The sequence below is a fragment of the Dioscorea cayenensis genome, chromosome 19 (assembly GCF_009730915.1).
Source record: "Dioscorea cayenensis subsp. rotundata cultivar TDr96_F1 chromosome 19, TDr96_F1_v2_PseudoChromosome.rev07_lg8_w22 25.fasta, whole genome shotgun sequence".
In the NCBI taxonomy this organism is placed as follows: Eukaryota; Viridiplantae; Streptophyta; class Magnoliopsida; order Dioscoreales; family Dioscoreaceae; genus Dioscorea; species Dioscorea cayenensis.
In genome coordinates this window covers 20,564,741-20,585,038 of record NC_052489.1, presented here as the reverse complement: position 1 = coordinate 20,585,038, position 20,298 = coordinate 20,564,741, and the positions used below count along the sequence as shown (strand labels likewise).

At 32.9% G+C, this 20,298-nt stretch overlaps 1 protein-coding gene across 3 annotated transcripts; it reads right to left on the bottom strand.

Annotated features, from left to right (window-relative positions):
- Positions 1-5,880: 5,880 nt before the first annotated feature.
- LOC120283930 (E3 ubiquitin ligase PQT3-like) lies at positions 5,881-13,803 on the bottom strand. 3 transcript variants are annotated; one of them, XM_039290732.1, is made up of 16 exons: positions 13,145-13,803; positions 12,854-13,046; positions 12,473-12,572; positions 12,165-12,246; positions 11,825-11,991; positions 11,602-11,681; positions 11,016-11,084; positions 10,726-10,882; positions 10,492-10,640; positions 9,814-9,978; positions 9,445-9,729; positions 9,193-9,243; positions 8,662-8,917; positions 8,201-8,329; positions 7,267-7,345; positions 5,881-6,648 (listed from the first exon to the last, which is right to left on the bottom strand). In XM_039290732.1, exons 2-16 carry the CDS (start codon positions 13,017-13,019, stop codon positions 6,022-6,024), a joined length of 2,562 nt encoding a protein of 853 aa, XP_039146666.1. In that variant the 5' UTR covers positions 13,020-13,046; positions 13,145-13,803; the 3' UTR covers positions 5,881-6,021. The 3 variants fall into 3 exon arrangements, with proteins under 3 accessions (XP_039146666.1, XP_039146668.1, XP_039146667.1); XM_039290734.1 differs by having other exon boundaries at positions 5,881-6,645; XM_039290733.1 differs by having other exon boundaries at positions 13,184-13,803.
- Positions 13,804-20,298: the final 6,495 nt, after the last annotated feature.

The window sequence follows — 20,298 nt, the reverse complement described above, 5'->3', positions numbered from 1 at the left end:
TATTTTATTATGTTAATCAATATGTAAATATGTTATTATAATTTTAATTATTATAATTAATTGTTTAAAAAAAATAAATTTTTAGTAACATATAATTAATTAAAAAAATAAAAAAATTCAACTATAAAATAATTTAAATATCATTATTTTAGAATTATTATTTATTTTAATTATTATAATTAAATATATTAATTTATTATACTTAATTAATATATTTAATTATAATAGTTAAAAATAATAATGTAGTAAAATTACACTTATTCCCCTATATAAATAGGATAAGATTGTACTAGATAATAGTTTATATTTAATAATAAATAATTAACATGATTTGTTATTAAATATTTGAAATATATTTAGTTATTTATTTTAATTTAATATAATTAAATATTTCAACTAATTATTATAACTTAAAAATAAAAATGAAAATAAAGATGGGATATTTTTCTAATTGAAGGGTATAAAGGTCATTTCCATACTATGGAGAACAATCCCCCCTTCTTCTCTATTCATGCCTTTTCTGGTTACCAAACATGGGTTAAAGCTTGATAGGTGCGTGTGATTCCTACTCCCAAGACATGAATCTATGATTCAAACGACCCTAATAACCATATTTAATTAAAGTGATATCTAACAGAAATACAATTATACTTAAAGTGATAACTTATTAAGAAGTTGTGAATAGTTTGGTACTTCAATAATCAACAAACTTTTGAAAATCCCATAAATTCTAACATAGTGGTGTCAATGCCTAAATGAAAACCTACAATTTGATGCTATTGTCTGGATGAAATATTGCATTAAGAAGTACCAGGCTTTTGAAAATCCCATGAATACCTACACAAGGATGCCATTATCTAAATGAAAAATTACATTAAGATGACTAATATTAATGGGTTTATCACAGATCTAATTATTATCAGACTTATCTGGGCAAGTGATTTTGTATGCCTTCAATGTTCATCAATCACTCTTAGTAAATCACCATGATCAAAATCACAACAACCATCGAATCAAACACAAAACACAATTCTAAGCATTACATACAGATCAATCTCAACAGAACTTTATCATTTTAATAAACTTTATCATCTACAACTAATTCAAATTCAGGATTCAGATTTTTACTTGTTTCCCTCTTTTCAATTTAAGATTCTCTTTATATTTTGCACAACAGAAAAAGTAATTCAAAAGATTTGGGGACATAATTAACAAATCTTAATAAATCACCATGATCAAAATCACAACAACCACCAGAACAAGCACAAAACACCATGATCCAAATCACAACAAACACCAAATAAAACATAAAACACAATGAACCATATCACAAAAAAGCAAATAAATCATATATATTTAGCTAATCCTACTCCTGATGACTCTTTCAAGCTAAATTGGGACTAACATTAAGGTTATTCTTGTCATTACACTATAAAATCACATTCCATTACCATGGGAAACTGGCTTTCCATCCATAAATTGAGGGAATTACATTCCCTTAATTTGAGGCAATGACTTTCCCATAGTTTGTGGTGCTAAGGACTTTTCTTTAGTTTTGTCCTCCTTTTTGGGTGTCTTTTGTAGTATTTTGTTTAGTATGGGAGTACCCTATTGTAGAACAGTCATTTGCCATTTTTAGCGGAAGGCATGGCCATAGAATTACATGGGCATGTACACAGCCATGTACCTGCCGTGTAACTCTCTGGAAAAATCAGGGGGAAATGTACTATAGCATTATCATTGTATTAGCGGTACTATAGCCATGCATTGTAGTAGTGGTACTGTGGGAATAGTTTAACACCCTAAAGACTCAGAACATAGACAAAGAATTATATGGGTGTGTACAGGGCGGTATAATAGTGTATTTGCCAGTGTAACTCTCTGAAAAACTATAAAATTGGTCAAAAAGGTACTTGGGCGTGTACCTACCCGTGTAACTCTCTGGAAAAGTTCAAAGAACTACATGGGCGTATACATGGCCGTGTAACTACATGTTTGCTTGTGTAACTCTCTAGAATTCAGAGTGTTGTATAGTAGCTTGTTACTGTAGCAATTACATGAGGTGATACACGGCTGTGTAATTGTGATACATGCCCGTGTAAAGCTTTTCCAGACCGTGAAGCATGGGTATTTTGGTCATTTAGCAATCCTTAACCCTTTCTTCTTTCCCCTTTCCTTTACCCTTCATCATATCATCTTCTTCATTTTCCTTGGAAGAGAAAACTGAACTAGCAAGGTATGCCATCGTAATCCTCCTTTTTCTCCATGCTTTGGAATGCATTTGGATTTCTAGACCTAGTTTTGATGGATGAGCAAATAGAGCTTGATGCTTGTTCTTCTGCTTGCTTCTTGTTGTTTGAACTTGAGAAGAGTGTTTGCATTACTTTGTAACTCTTCCATCTCTTGAAATCCATGCTCCTTATTCTTCTTTGTTTATGGGTTACTGTAGTTTTACTGTAGCTCCAGTAAAACTTAGTCATTTCCTTGAATTCTTTGTGGATTAGAGTGAAACTCAAACCCTTAGGAATTCATTGGTAAACTTGAAACCCAGTTGTGAGCAAAGCCTACATCTCTTTAGGATTGCGTTGCTTGGTTAAACCTAGGGTTTTTTTTTCTTGTGTTTATTTTTCTTGTTCTTGTGTGTGTTTGTGATTATGGTTGTTAGGTTAGGTGGTGAGAGCTCGTCGCATGGCTAGGAGCGGTCGGAGGTGTAGCGCATCCCAGGGTTTAAATCGCCTAAGTTTTGAGTGAGAATTTTTTTGTTTGCATAATTATACTAGAATATTATACAAAGATTTCTATCACTCTATTGAAAGGATTTCATGGTTTTATCTTATTGAACTAAGATGTTGATCGATTCGGAAGGTATTTTCCTTGCTATTGATTTATATTATGATATTCTTGATGTTTGATGAAAATACTCTTAGTTATCGATCGGTTTGGAAATAAATGTCTATACGATTGAATTTTATGAAATTCTTGATATTGGAGTGAATGTGTTTATGATTATACTTATGTTTTTAGTTGAAATTATTTATGAAGCTTTGGTTATGATTTAAAAGTAATCCTTGAGCTTATTGTATTAACTTGATGATTTAATCGGTTGATAAAGAGTTTCTATGCTTCCTGTTTTGCGAATGAAACTCTTGATGTTTGATGAAAAGACTTATGGTTACATTGGTATATCGGGTTTGAATTGAAGTTGAAACTTATAAATATGTTATACTTGTGACATTGATTTATATGGAAATGATGTTTATTTCCGATTTATGACTATTGTCCTAGACAAGGACCAGGTGAATTGACTTGTGAAAATTTGTGGATAAGGATTTCATTTCCTGTATATATATACTATCCTAGTTATGAACCCTTTTGATGAGATAATTATGCATTGATTGATGTCGATGGTGATGGGGTTGTAACCCGCCTGCTGCAGTAAGATAGGCTGTCCCCACGGGCCAGCCTTTAGAGGTGGCGTGGAGGACTTGTTTTCTTGTTCTCGTCAGGTGGCCTGTAGATCCTTAATTTGGATGATACAATGGGAGGCCGGAGTCACCATATGGAACGGGTGAGTCAACGTCAAAGTTATGAAGACTTTGATAGCTCTCAACCAAGTCGTAACTGCAGCTAAGTTGGAGAGTCTTTTTAGGCCATTGGTCATTTCTTCGAGATAAAACCTATGTGTTTGATAACATTATGGTTTCCATGCAAATGATTTCTTTGAGGTGTGAACTCTTGTAGATTCTTTGGAAAAAATTTAATTGATGATGAGTTTTATATCTTGATGCTTTAAAACTCATATTGTGTCAAACTTGGTATTTGTGAGAGTTGGAAACTTTATTTTTATCAATTAGTGTTTTATGTTCATTAAGAGTTTTACGTACATGTATTTGTTATATACTTGATGAAAAAGCTTTGAGACTATGATTATATTTGTGTAAACATATATTCTGAGTTTTTTAATACTGTGGTTTAATATCTTACTTTATATGATTTTACAAATGTAAAAAGATTTCGAGATTATATGGCTATTGCAAATAATTAGCTATTGGAAAATTATTCATTTGCTTTTATATTCTTTTAGAATTGTTCTAACCCACTCACTGAGTGAATTAGGTTACTCACCCTCTCGCTTCCTTCCAAGTTCTCATGGCTAGTAGCATTACGGTGAAGCGAAGTGCTAAGCATTTTCTTTTTCATCCTGTTTATTTCCAATTTTGTGTATGTCTCTTTGAACATGTTATATGGTATCAGAACATGTATCCACTAGTGTGTTTGAAACTAGCTATGCATGATTTGTTTGTTGCTTGTTCTTTTTGGAAAACCTTGTATTCTTGCGATCAATACATTCCTTGAATTCTCCATTATCAGGTTTTAGTTTGTTGCGTTCTCTGTGCATTATTGTTGTTTGTGTTTAGAAATGTGAAATTTCAGGGTTTTTGGTTAGCCTTGCGGCTACTCGAAGATTTCCAGGAAAGTGGTTACTTTCCCACCTACCAAACACTACCAAAGGATTTCAATTGGCTGGGAATCAAAGATTTAAATAATTATAATTAAAATAATTATAAACATTATTTTGGTGTATCTTTAATTATAATTAATTTGTTAAATAGTCTATCATTTTCCATTCCTCGTGCATTGTGCATTATTGTTGTTTGTGTTTAGAAATGTGAAATTTCAGGGTTTTTGGTTAGTCTTGCGGCTACTCGAAGATTTCCTGGAAAGTGGTTACTTTCCCACCTACCAAACACTACCAAAGGATTTCAATTGGCTGGGAATCAAAGATTAAAATAATTATAATTAAAATAATTATAAACATTATTTTGGTGTATCTTTAATTATAATTAATTTGTTAAATAGTAATTATATGATGCTTTTTTATGTATATAAATATTTAATTATGTAGAATTACTTACCCATATAATTATATTCTTTGAAATTCTAGGATGTTTGATTCTTTACAATGGAAATGTTGTGATGGAATTTAATTAATAGGAAAGTAATTGATAGAAAAATGATTCCTTCGAAAGTAACATTCCTTTGTTTGGTATGCTTTGAAAAATTTGATTAAATTGATGGGAAAGTAATATTTCTGTGTTTGATATGAGAAGATATACTTGGAAATTTTTAGGCATAATGACACAAATGCCCTTATGTTATTCTACTCATAAAAACTTGTCAATTATTTTTAATATTAAAATAATAATAAATTAATCTTCTGCACACATCAACTAACTGCCATCATATAAAATAAAAGATTAAATATATCAAGCCGAAAATCCAAATCCACAAAATCTAAAATGGGAGTGCGAAGTAATTTTGAAAAAAAAATTTGAGAATATTTTAGTAATAAAAAAAAACAGATTCACTTTCTTTTCCTATGAAAAATATGATTTTTCCGTCATTGAGAGAATCACTTTTCTTTAATTTGATAGAATTATTTTTCCATGTCAATGTTATCTTTTTTTAAAAAAAATATTCTACCAAACATGATAATATAATTCTTTATTTTACTTTTCATCAGAAAATTGGGCACTTTTCCATGTATCAAATGCCTTCTCTATGTACGGTGGTAATCTTACCATCACCTGCAACTGTGATTTGATACACATTTTCATATCAACCACAATTATAGTAGTGCTAAAATCAGACTACTAAATCTCCATTTAAGGGTGGAGTGGATCTGAAATATCACATTTCCGTGTGCAACCAAACATAAGAAAATGACATTTCCATTATAAACTAAAACTTCTATAAACAACCTCACTTATATTTTTCCATCTCCAACTCCAAGCACTAATCAACCGACAAGAATTATAAAGGGTTTTCATTTTCTACATATAAATAAATAAAACAAAATAAAAAGATAGAAGAAAAAAATTATTGAGAAAAGGGGAGAACAAAGATGTTATTAAAGATATAAAATTTTGTATAGTCATGATGATTTGATGATATGACAATCATCAGGACAATAACAATACCACTATTTAACACAACAAGCTTCGCTTCTCTCTCTCAAAATCACCTACGCTTGTGATTATCTCTATCCCTATCCCTATCCCTATCCCTATCTCTCGAGCTTCTAGAACCCCGCCCATCATCCTCATGATCAGCATCTCTCCTTGACGGCCTACGCTTGAAATGGTACTCCTCTTCGCTAGACTCACCATCATAGCCGCCAGCAGCGGCGGCTGCAGCAGCTGCGGCGGCGGAGGAGGTGGCACCACCACCTCTCCGAGATCCACTCCGGTCATCACGGTACCCATTGGAACCAGATCTATGACTGGGTTCATGCTCCTTGAGACCATTCGGCATCTCCGATGACTTCCTCTTTTTGTCACCGCTGCTACCGCTGCCACCACCGGCACTGCCGCCGCCGCCGCCGTAGCCGGGGAAGCTGATGCGAGAGAAGACGCTGCCCTTTTGCTTCCGGTCGGCGCCCGCCGGATCAGACATCGGGTCATGTTTGGTGGTGGTGGTCGTGGAGTTGGTGGTGGCAGATCTCCTTTTCTCCGGCCGGTGCGGTGAGTCACGCTCGCGTGACCCTGGCGGCGCATGTCGGTCTGGAGGCGGAGCAGTTGACTTCTCGTAACGGTCAACGCGGTAGTCTCCTCGGTCAACACCAGTACCTTGAGCTGGTTGTCTCTGCTAAGGCCATCAAGAAAGCATTTGTTAACTGATTTAAGTTTACCGACAGTAAGAGGCCCTCATAAAATAAGACTTGTGTTTGGGCCCGGACTTGCAAATACTTTGTCTGAGTGCTTCACTTATTAATCTATTTAAGTATTTTTTTTAAAACTTAAAAAACAAAAAAACAAAATTAAGTTCAAATAAAAAGCAATTGAGTGCATCTTGAGTGGGGAGATAAGCTTGACATAGAAAAGCCAAATAAAGCTCATCCAAAATTTGCTCTCTTTTTTTTATGGGGAAAAAAGTGAAAGCCTCTTTATTGTAACCATTTCTTGAAAGTTAACTCAAGGGTTATCCTTCCTTTCTAATTTTTTGTTTTTTTTTTTCTTAGTGGAGTTTTGTATGGGAAACTAATTCTTGAATACTAGGGGAAAAAAGAAAAGAGAACAATAAAAAATTAATAAATAAATAATAAAAAATAAGAAGGAAAAAAAGGGTGAGAGATGATGTTCAAGAAAGAAATCAGTAAGGGTTGGAAAAGTTTTCAACGGCTGCTGTTGCTTCTAACCTGTTGACGATGATGAAGCCGACAAAATACAAAAAGAAACATGGAAATGAAATGATGAAATAACATACGGGCTTTGATTTCATTGGAGGAATATCAGCATTGTTGTTGTGCCCTTCTCTGATGTTTCCCTTGTCCCTTGAATGCTCCCTGCACACAATGTGGATGTCAAGAAGTGAAAGACTACGCAAAAGAAGACTGAATAAAAATGAAAGACTGTGAAATTGAAGTAAAATGCAAATCAAGAAACAATAGGATGATTGAACTGTGACTCCACGAATGCTTCTAGGTCAACCGTTTGACATATCAAACAAAGTCCTCAAGACAAAATAGGAAGAGAAGCTAAAGATTGTATGGTAAAATGACAATGTAAAAAACATGGTTCAAGTTTGCATTGAAGAGCTCATCCATGTGCTTATTTAGCTTTGGACCGTGATTTTATATAGCTCCCTTCAGGGACTGGTGTTTATGTCCAGTACTAGACTAGCATTAATTGCAACAGGAAATAGTATTATAGTTAGGTTATATTTTCTGCCTTTAACACACACCTGACAAATACAGAACAAATACTTCAGGAAGTACTGCCTCTAATTGGTTGAGAGCACATGGAAGCAGTGAGATATCATATACTTCATCAAGTTCCATTGTATTCCTTAAATATAGAAACTATCAATAATGATGTCAAATGGAAATTTGATCCAAACGACCATAAATAAGTGATAATAATCACGACAGAAGAGAAAGTATAGCATGAGACCTAAAAAAGACATAAGCAAAAATTTAAGAAGAACAATCCAATGACCATCGAGTATATAAGAAAAAAGAAAAAGAATTCAAAAGCCAGATGGAAATCCAAAAAAAGGCGGAGAAAAAGGTTAATTGCAAGACTTACTTGGTAAATACAACATGAGGAAAATTAGCAATGGAAAACACTACATAAACACCCAAATAAAATGAATAATCATACAAATAAATACTTCTTTTCTGTTCAAAACTTTTATTTACCTTTCACTAACTCGCTCCATTTCACGCTTCCTTCTAAAATCAGCCTTCCTAGCCTCGAATTCTTCCCTGCTCATAATTGGAGGCCCTTGATTCATGCTGACACCGGCCATCCCCAGCTCAGAAAGATCCCTAAATTCATAAAATTAACAAACATGGCAATTAACTAGAAGAACTGATATATCCATTATATAGAAGAAAGGTGGATTTGTTTGAACAAACCAATATTCGCAAGTGTGCCATAAAGCAATATTTCCACTAAGTCACTTTGCCCACTTTATAAGTGGCAGAAACAAGTTCTTAAAATAAATCCAAAAATAGCCAGAAAACATTTCTGGCTAAACTTTTCAAGTGCATATAAAGCTAACAAAATAAATAAATGGAATCTTCAAAAACGGTAATTTGTTTTCAATCAAAAGGACAACAACAATAATAATAATCCATCAAAAAGAACTCTTGCATACCTCTGTGGACCAACCGGTAACATATAGCCTTGGGCTGCAAAAGGATCTTGCGGTAACATTCCGGCAAAAGGAACATCAAATGGACCAGGTGCATAGCCCATATAGGGCATGGTGCCTGCATAAGGTGCCATATAGCCATCCATTCCCATTGGCATGCCACCAACCCAGTATGGATTGTAGGCAGAGGGGGCCATAGGCATTGAAGCATAACTTTCTGCACCAAGATCTTGATAACTTCTCCATTGCATGTCTGCGCCTATTGGTGAAAAAATAGATAACCAGACAGAAGACAGAGAAACCATTCAAAAATTAATTAGTATGTTGTAAAATGAAAAAACAAAAGGCAAACAACCACCGCCAAACAATAGATAGTCGTAAAAACGGATTTCATCAATTCACATAATAAATCCACTAAATCATTGCAACCTCCATAGCAATCACGAAAGCTTCAAAAATAAATGATTTTGGGCCAAAAACAAAAAAAAAAACACACAAGCGAGAAAAAAAAAAATCTTAAAATGATAGACTGACCAGTGCCAGCACTGCCAAGAGGACGTGTCTTTTTCTTTTTTTTCTTCTTTCCTGGAACAAGAAAATTAAAAATCACAAGAGTGGATTAAAGCAATCAAGCAATAAGCCAAAGGTCCAAAACAACAATTATGCTGTTTATGAAACATAATCACTTATCCATAAGGCCCAATACCTTTATGTGGAAGTAAATTATAAATGAGAAAAGATTGGCAGCTAGAATTGAAATAGTAAACCAGGTTGAAGATGAACTACCTTGATCACCAGCAGAAAGCTTTTCCTGAAGCTCTTCATGCACAGGTGCACTCTCTTGTGATGTTAGTTCTTTTACACTTGCTGATTCTGGTGTTGCCACAGATGGGTCTGTACTCTTCACAGCGTTCTTATCAGCAATTACAGGTTTTGTGTCATTGGCAATTTCTGCATCTTTTATATCTACAGATTGCTCAACAGGCACTGGCTTTTGTTCATCTTTAGATGCAACAGAGAGGGTGGTGGGAGATGGAGCTTTAGGTAGCACCGGGCGTGCAGATTCCATATCTGCCACAAGCAGGTTTCAGTAAAACCTAACAAAGTATACAAAAGTTTCAATATAAAATACCGTTTGAGAACATTGGTTTATACCTTGAACCTGTATTAAGCTTCCAACATTCTCAGTACTGCTCGTTGTTGCCTCCATTATGCGGTTGATGGTTTCTCTCAGTGTTTTGTTTGGCAGAAGGTCATCAGCTAGAATATTCGTAGCTCCACATACACACATTGACTTGGTTATTATATAATCTCTAATGCCTGATGGGTGAAGAATGACAAAACATCAGTTAAATATTGAAAGCTCAAGCCCTTCTATGCATTTTGTACAACAAAGAATGAGCAAAAACAAGAGGCTAAATAAATAAATTAGGCATAACCTGATTTCAACCATCAACTTGAGGCATAGAGAAGAAAACAAAAAAAAATGCAGGCAAGAAAGATTACAAACAGGATTTCATCTTTGCAAACGTAAACCACATAAAACTATTTGAGACATAGTTTAAACTAGCAAAATTCCTTATATTTATGATTATTACATGCAAGCAAACACATGGATGAGAAAACTTCATCATCCATTCATAGGAATTTTGGATTCAGGAATACAGTTTTTACATTATGAGGCAATCTCACACACATACACACACACAAAAGGAAACCAGTAGTGACAAGGGTATAAATTGGAACACCATAATTTGAAGGCAAATATTAACTCATGTATATTCGCTTCAACAGGAATTAAATATAGTACAATATAAATAAAGACCCACTTACATTTGTCGCAAAAACTACTGAAACAACATTTACTAGTTAAGACAGCATCTTTCATTACTTCTTTACACAAGGGACAACGCAACTCTGGGGGCAGATCACTAACAGGACGGGTGGAAGGAAGACCCTCAATTTCCTTTTCAAATGCAGCTCTACATCAGATGTGGAAAAGCATTAGCTATTATCACCAAACTGCACCAGTACTTAACTATATTAGGAATGGAAGAAACAACTTACTCATTTGGTCTTAGAACAGCAACCGCACCACTTGGCAAGGCATAGGATCCATCAGGTGTTGCCATTAACATCGACTTTGGAATACCAGTAGGAGGTTTCACTCTCTTTATGTCATAATTGGGATCTCCATTGGTAGGGCAATGCTGAATAAAATGCCCTAAACATAACCACCAAAATAATAAAAATGATAATAAATGAAAATCAAATAGCTAATACACAGAGGTTTAGTATGGGAATGCCCAAAACAATACTTTGGAATAAAAAGATGTCACTATTTATTATAAGCATACCTGGGACTTTGCATCTATGGCAGACATAACCTGCTGGAGGTGTCCGGCGCTCTAACCCACCCCCTCGACCTTCAGTATTGATTAGAGAAAAAATGACAATCTCAAAACAGGAAAAAAAAAAACAAGAACTACCAAGCTACAGAACATTTAAACAACTGCATGGATGTACTAGCATTCACTTCAACAAGGCAGCAAAATTCTATTAGAAAATCAAGATGATGACCAATAACTTGCAGAAGGCTGGGTGTTTCAACACAAGTTGCAACATATCAAACCAGACAATCTATCCTTCTAATATTAAAATAATACAATCACACTGGCACTATTCAAAACTGAGATTCAGATTATGTAATGAGTAATCTTAAACCTCATATTGCCAAGGGAAACTGCAGGCCTTACAATGACAATGTTTATAAAATGACTCAAATATTCACTCAACAACTAAAAAAAATGAAACAAAAAAAAAGCACTATTCCAACTTGAATAACAGGATAAAATGTGTACAACGATATTGAAGATAATCTACAAATAAACTATGAACAGAAACAATGAACAGCAAGATAAGATAAGAAGATCAAGAAATTACCAAAACCACGACCAGGCATCATTCGGCCACCCATTCCCCTTCCAAACCCCCTTCCAGCACCATAAGCATCATTTCCTTGACTGCAAAAACCAATTGGATTCTGTGAGCAGCACATATAATTAGGCACCCACTTTGTTGAGCAGGAGTGCACTCTTCTATTCCTCATCTTTAAAATTTTCCTAAACAAAACAATTCCAATTGAGGATCATGAGAATTCTCTTACCGGTTCCAATCAAGGGCAGGTGTATCAATTAAAGCTTTGATTTTGCTATCCTCATCAATTTTATTTGCAGGGGCAATATCCATTACTGGGTTAACACTCTGGAACGGGGTCACATCAGGTATAGCATATAAATCAGTACCAAACTCATCCCATTCAGACTCTTCAGGCTGCAAAATTAAGCATAATGTCTTAGTACTTCCCTTGCTATTGACATGACATTAGCAAGGAACCAAAAAACCTTTTACTTGTCCATTTGATCTTGGAATTGTGGTTCCAATCTAATAAACAAAAGCCTAAAGAAATATAGTATATGTTGGCATAACAAGATGATCTGGCTTACATATTTTGTGGTTGATGATTCACCAATCGCATTGCTAGTAGGTGGTGGTATGTCTTCTACTTTATCTTCTACAACTTTTTGCCTGCAAACAAGTATACACTTCCATCTTAACACATAAGCAAGCTCGAAGATTGCATTTTAAGTTTCTTAACTATTACCCAAATAAGGTTCACATCTGAATTATAACCTAATTATTTTTATCCCAATAAGATATCTAAGCACACAGACTGCAAACTGATTTTCTCCAACACAAAGCAAAAGCCACAAGTGGATATCAAATGATCAAAAGCCAAGGTATCGAACAGTACTCATCCGGCTCAGTGACAATAGGCTTCCGAGGCCTCCCCGGAACACGACGGATCAAAACCGAAGTATTTTTTGGAATCATAGCTGCTTCATCTACATATTCTGAAACGGAAAGGGTAGAAATCATCTATAAAAACCCATTGCACAAGGTTTAGTCCAATCCACATAGCCAATCAAATTAAACAAGTACTCATTATCTTCCACGAAATTTAATTAAAAAATTCTCATTGCAAAACTTAAAAACTGACATACAACATCCCCAAAACTGGATCTTTCACTACCCTGAACTTTCATCTGAATAACCAGTAAACTTTTAATGAATTTTCAGCCCATCAATCCCAACTATGAGAGCGAATCAACAAAAACCTAGAGTAATAACCAACCTTCATTAGTCTGAGCATTGGCAACCATGAGGTCGAAGTCAGTACCCCTTCCCAAATGCTTGGATTCAAAAATCCTTTCTTTCAAATTGGCAAGAGATATGAATTGGCCCTCAATGGGAACGGAGTCATAATCTTTAGCACTTTTAAACTTATAATACACAGCCATTATTTCTCACTTTATCTTTCTCAAGATCTATATGAAGAAAAAAATAAGCACATAAATCACAAATCAAACCAAAAACTTCATAAGCAATAGGAATTAAAGGCCAAGAACTTAGGAATAAAGCTGGCCTGATATTGAAAGCTAAGAACAAACAGAGAGACACAGACAAGTGTACAAGAGAATCTATCTCCTTCAAAACCCTGGATTCGAAGAAGAAGCAGACGACCCTTTGCGACGTTTCTTCAATCAAGAAACAAGCTTTTCAAATATTAATTTCCAGAAACCAAATGAACAGCAACAATCAATGACTTCTCCGATCGATCCGATCAAAGAACCAGATAATCATCCACACATCTAACAACAATCGCTGTGAAATCCGCAACCCAGGGCAAGACCTCCGATCGAAACCCCCTTCAATTGAAGAAAATCAGACGGAGAATTCAAATCTCGACCGTCTTGCATCACCGAAAACCGCCAGATCGCGCCAGAACCGAATCGAAGCCGTGATGGATCTGATGTCGAGGACGCGAAATCCCAATCCGATTGATCCGACTGAAGAACCGGAACGAAAAATCCCCAAAACCAGAGCAACGAGAAACCCCTATGCGAGCCCGAATCCCTTCAATTTGCGGATCGAATCGAAGGCCCCATGGTGAAGAAGAGGGCGAGTCTAGCGACGAAGATAAGGGGGAAAAGGAAGGAGAGATTGTGGCTAGGGTTAGGGTTTGGGTTTTTCCGGAGAAGTGTAGCGTTTTTAACGAGATTTAATATATATTTTTAAATTATTTAATTTTACCGGAAGAAGGACATAAATGGAATAGCGTCGCCTTTTGTAAGCCCAATGGTTCCATAACCGTTGTGGGGCCCTCGCTCAGTTGCATTCCCTCCATACCCTATGACGTGGCTGAGTGCTATTGGTTGATGGGTAATAGGATAATTGTTGGATGGTTTCTTTTATTATATATATATATGGAAAAGAAATTTTCATATTTCTATTTTGTGAATATTTATATACCCCACTTGAAAGATGTGGACTGTGATTATTAGATCATTTAAGAGGCTTTTTTTTTTTTAATATTACTTTATATTTTATTTAATTAGATAAATATGTAATTTATAAAAAAAAAATGACGAGGCTGAACGGTGAAAAAATAAACCGTTTTGCCTGCATTTTTTAAAAAATGGTACACCTGCTTTCATGTGCATGCCTTGACTTGCTGTTTCTGTTGCATTTTTCAAACAAAATTAAATATAAATTAATAAATCTACATATAAACGATAAGCACAAAAACCTGAGAACGTGCACGTGTGGGGAGCAAGGCTCAACACCGACCCACGTGCCCTCAAATGTACAAATTAATGTAAATATAGTATTAGATCATCTTCAACCCAAAACTTTATATTTGAAATTTCAACATGCAAAAATAGTAAAATACAACTTCAAAAGTTTCTCTAACCATCAGCTCTATTTTTAACTCTAAAACAGAATATTTTAAGAATATTCTTATCAGTTCATAATTTATATATTCCTACAATCAATAAATTTAATCAACTTTAATTTTTCGTTATTTGCCTAACGCAACAATAAATTTTCATGTAATTTTCATTAATTTTAATGAATTTATTTTTTGTGTATTATTTTCTTTAATTTTTTATTTTTTATTAATTAAAAAATATAAACTTAAGTTATAGGTTATTAATTTAATTAAAATATAAATTTTATAAAAACAAAAATAGAAAAACAAAAAATTTACAAAAAACAGAAATAAAAACATAAAATTAATAAAAAATTAATAAATAACGATGCTACAATAGCGAGTAATATCTTACGTGTCACTGTAGCAAAATTTGGATTTGGAGCAGGGTATTGTACAGTGTTGGAGCACCCCTTACGCCAAATCCAAAGAAAATCTTCAAATTTGAAGATGCATCGGAGATACCCATATATTTCATGGCAATTATTGGTCATGATGCACATGCCATAGATAATTGTTTAAGAAATAATTAATTATAGCAAAAATGACATGCTCTGAACCCGACTCGCCAAACTCGGTGCGTCAACAAACGAGTGCACACCAATAGTGCATAGTACAATAGAAATGCAATGCCTTAGAACCTATTATAAAATAGAACATACAATCTAACAATATTATAAAGGGTGTTTGGTTGAATGTACTAATGCAATGGATTTATATTTACAAATCTTTGTTATTGAAAATTTAGAAGAGTCAAATCCAGTGTTTAGTTGGATTATTTGTAATACTTAAACACAGAATTTTATATTTTGTTGGAGAGATTTCTAAATTTGGATTTGGATCACTATATTAGTAATATTGATTACACTATAATTATATTTTATTTAATATTTTATAAATATTAAATAAAATATAATTATAGTGTAATTAATAATATGAGTAATTAATATAACTAATGTAAACTTAATTTATTATAATAAAATATAAATTATTAACTATTTATTAAAATAATTAATATAATATAATATAATATATCAATTATATATTTTACTCATAACATTAATTACACTATAATTATATTTTATAAAATATAATTATAGTTTAATTAATGTTATGAGTAATTAATATAATTAATATATACGTGCGCGTGAATCCCTCACGTGCCAGTCATGTGAGGGATTCATTGGATAAAATTTTGGAATTAGGTTATTTTAGTCGAATCACATAATCCCATGACTTTTGAATTTGAAAATATAAAGAAAATTCAAATCCTTTGAAACAAACAAAAGATATCTCAAATCCAAGGATTTTCAAATCCTTTAGCTTTCAAATCCAGTCAAATAAACACCCCCTAATTTTCAAAAGTCAGGTTTCATAATATACAAAACTTCTAGAATACAGATCTTAAGGGATGTTTTTGTTGTCATGAGTGGATTGGGGAAGGAGTGGAATAGGAGTGACAAGAGGGGAGTGTAGTAGGAATGAAAATGAAGAATGTGATGAAGAATGTATTTGGGTGGTAAGGTTTCAGAAAGAGTAAGTTATTGGGAATGAGATAAGTAAAGAAAGTAAATATGATAAAATGACACTTATACCCCTTATGTAAATAAATACTATTGTATATATAATAATGAGTTATTTTTAATTATATATTTTTTAAAACATTAAAAATATAACTAATTAATTATCAAAAATATATATTTAACTTTATAATACTACAATTTCGTTTTAATTTTTGGATTTAAGTATTAATATCATTAATTAGCTATTAATTCCAAACGACCCCTTAAAGTTTACAAAATAGACAAAGATTTGATTTCAACTAGACCAGGGATAGGTCTGTTAGTTGCTTACTCCCAGTAAACTATTATACTCATGAATTGAAAAAATTTGAACAAATAGATTATAAGCTTGATAGCCAGTAAGTAACCATTAAAAATAACTGGGATCATGTAGGGTTTCATAGACTCAAAATCATGAATGAATAATAAAACATAGATAATGCTTACAAAACATAGTTCATGAAATCAGATTGAGTCAACTGAATACAAATTATAAGATAATAAAAAATATATGTCTCCCAATTCACTATGGCCAAAACAAAATATCAGAGGTCATTTGTTTAAACTCAGTGACCCGAGTCAGATTTTTAGAGCTCATTTATTTATCCTCGGTAACTCGAGCCAGATTATCATAAACCATTATTCTTTCACCAACAGTACGGTGTGAAACTATAGTCTCTTATCAGAGTTTCATGTCAACATGGTCAGTGTTTAACCACCAGTGACAGGGTTAGTGTATAGTAAATTGGAGACTAAACTTATTTATTTCAAAATAACTTTGTTATCCAAAAACTAAACGGAATATCAGAATTTTAGACAAGCTAGAATTTGCAAAATAATTCATCAAGCAAACATACTAATATATGCATGATACCTTTTCTTTTATAGCAAAAATAATTCGGTTATATTCAAAACAATTAACAAACTTAATATATCAAATATTAACAAATATAATCAAGATTTCAAAGATTAACAAATATAATAGAGATATAGGAATTTATATTTTAGGGTAAGAAAAATAATTCAAAACTTTAATATATATATATATATATATACAATGTTTTTAAAATTATAAAAGCAAACTTTAAAAATAATTTAAATAAATAAATGAACAAATTCATAATATCGGTAATCAGAAATTATATATATATATATATATATATGTATGTATGTATGTATACATTTATATGTGGTGTTACTTACCTGATTAATGCCCAAAACTCCAAATCTCACACTGAATCAAGTTCCTCAGAATATCCTATATTTAAGAGTAAATTCCAAGGACACCAAAATTCCTTCAACACAAGCATTACTTAAATCTATTTTCTGCAAATCTGAAAATTCAAGCATACTCTTTCTAACAAGAATAACTCATGGCATAAACCTTTAAATAAAATAAAACTTTAGGAGCATTAAATCAAAATGGAACAACTTTCTAACTGAGAATTTGTCATGATTCCAATCTTTATGTTTTCTGCAGAAATGTCATTTGAGCACAAGTTTAGTAATATAGCTATAACTCAAGCATTATAGAGGCATAAATTCTAAAATTCAACAAATCCATAGATAGTACCGACTTCTACAACTTTCCTATATAATTCTTTATCTAATTCAAACTCTAAAGTCATGAAACAAATTGAAAACTCTTCAAGGTCCGCACATAAGGCTGATCCGTGGCACCTGAATTTAAAAGCTGAAATTTTTATCACACACATGGAGAAGATTTGGAATTTTGCAATAAAGTAGTTAAGATAAAGATCTACAAATTCTCTATTTTTAATTCCTCCAAATTTGGTCTCTAAGTCACCCAAATTAAAGAGGGATCTCTGCTATCCTAAAAACAAATTTCCGAATCTTATCCTCAAATAAATCAAACCTTAACCCTAACTAGTATCACTTCACAAACAATCATAAAAAGGAAAAGAAAAAAAAATTAAATCAAAACCTTACCTCACCCACTCACAATCAAGCATCCACGAAGATGAGTTCCTTGTCTTCGTCACCGCACCACATGCAACCATGGAGAGAAAGATAAGGCTAGGTCTCACTTTTCCTAAACAGCAATCTAAATTAGAAGGAGGCAAAGAGGTGGCTAGGGTTTCCAAAAAATAAATAAAAACATAAAATATAGGTAAAATTCTCTAAACAATCCCTTTACTTTTCCAAACTTATCAGTTTAGTCCCTTACTTTATATTGTAACTTTTTAGTCCCTCTACTACGTTTAAGAGAGCCATATGGGTCCTTTTTTTATGGTTTAGAGTTAGGGTTTAGGATTTAGGGGGATTGACATGGCTAAATTAAAATTGTAAAGTGACCAATAAGTTACAATCAAAGTAAAGAGACTAAAAAGGTAAGTTTGGAAAAGTAGAGGGATTGTTTAAGGAATTATACCTAAAATAATAAGGTTTTAAACGTAACCGCCTAATAGTAAAATTTAAAAAGAAATTTTAGTGAGGCCCACAAACTAATATAATAATAATGTTACTAAATATAAAGGGGTGGGGTCCACACAAAAAATTTAACCTAATAAATAAATACAACCCAATTTATATATATTAAAGGCTATGCACTTTAATTTTTAAAAAATATATATTGCCAACTACCTCTTGCCCTATTGGCATATGAGCCCTTGCGTAGGGTGTTTGTTTCAGAGAAAACACAAGATCAAACCCTAAAACTCATATAAGGTAAGAGCACAACCACTTGTTGAGGTTGTGATTATGCTCAATTCTTGTACATGTTCCTGACTTTCTTTAAGTGGAGGCAGTTGCCCATACTTGTCAAAAAAAAAAAAATAATAAAAAATGCATATTGTAATTCATCAAATTAACTTGTTTTGCTTGCACCCTTGTACAAAAATATTAGTTTAAATATAACTAAGCAAATTCCCTTGTAAGGATGGCAACAGGTCAAGTCGGGGGCAGGTTTTCCCTAGCCCACCCCTGTTACCATGCACCCCTGGCACCCCCCTCCCCCCGGGCGGGGTTGCCGCCGCCCTCAATACTCACTGTGTTTTCAAAACCCTAACCCACACCTGAATCAGACAAGAAGATGTGTATATAATTTATTTAAAAAAATAACTTAAAATTAATTACAAAATATTTTTTTCAAATTTTTTTAAATAAAATTACAAAATTAAACCATGATGAGAAATCAAAAACTCTAAATTGTTAAGTTGTTAAACATATTGGTATGTAATATATATATATATATATAATTTACTAATTTTATTTTTGGGTTGGTTTCAAGGACGGGTTTGGATCATGTACCAAAATCCCAAGACCAGCATTGTCCCAATTTCATAGAAGTCGAGTTTTATTGAACCAGACCGAAAACCTAGTCAAAATGGATTTTACTCGTCAAATTCAGGTCGAGCGGGGGCGGGTGGGGTCGGGTTTGGGGATATTTGACATCCCTATTCCCTCTCTCTATATAGGATTTCTTTGTATAAATTTTAGGGTTTAAAAGGAATATTGTATGTAAATTATAATGAAAACTCAACGCTATGATTAAATAGTTCTCAACAATGAAAACCGTTGACATAATTTGGTTTTGAAAGGTCTCGTGAACATTTATTGCTAAAAAAAAATAAATACAAATAAATGTTTTCAATTATTAATGATGTACTTAATATAAATAAATATTTAAATGTACTGAAAACTATTTAAATTTGTTCTTTGAAACAATTGAGAGCATATCATACATCCATTATGTAATAGTATCTTTAGATTTGTATTATAATTATCTTCATTGTAATAAAAATTAAATAAATTTAAATAAGTACAATGGTTCCTATCATTATCATTTAAGGGCCTGTTTGGTCGACAGGATAAGGACAATATGATAGGATAGACTATCATATTCTGCCATTATATTATGTTTGGTGAGCTAATAGGATATGATAGTCTTATCCCATTGACCCATTTTGTTCTACCGGTCACATGATAACTAATTCTATAAGGGGAGCCAAGATAGAAACCAGTAGGATATGACAAAAAATTAAATTTACTTTTTCGCTTTTACTATTTTAAGTAGATTTTCTCACATCCAAAGGTGTTAAAGGGTTTCTCAATTTATTTTGTGCTTGAACATGTTATTTTTCATCTAAATCTTTCCTTTGATAATGTCTTATTTTTAGTTTCTCTAGTCAGATTATTTTTCTTTTTTTTTTATAATTGATTTTGATGTGTGATTTATTTATTTTTCTACATGCATAGATTTTGGGTTATTATAAAAAGTAATTT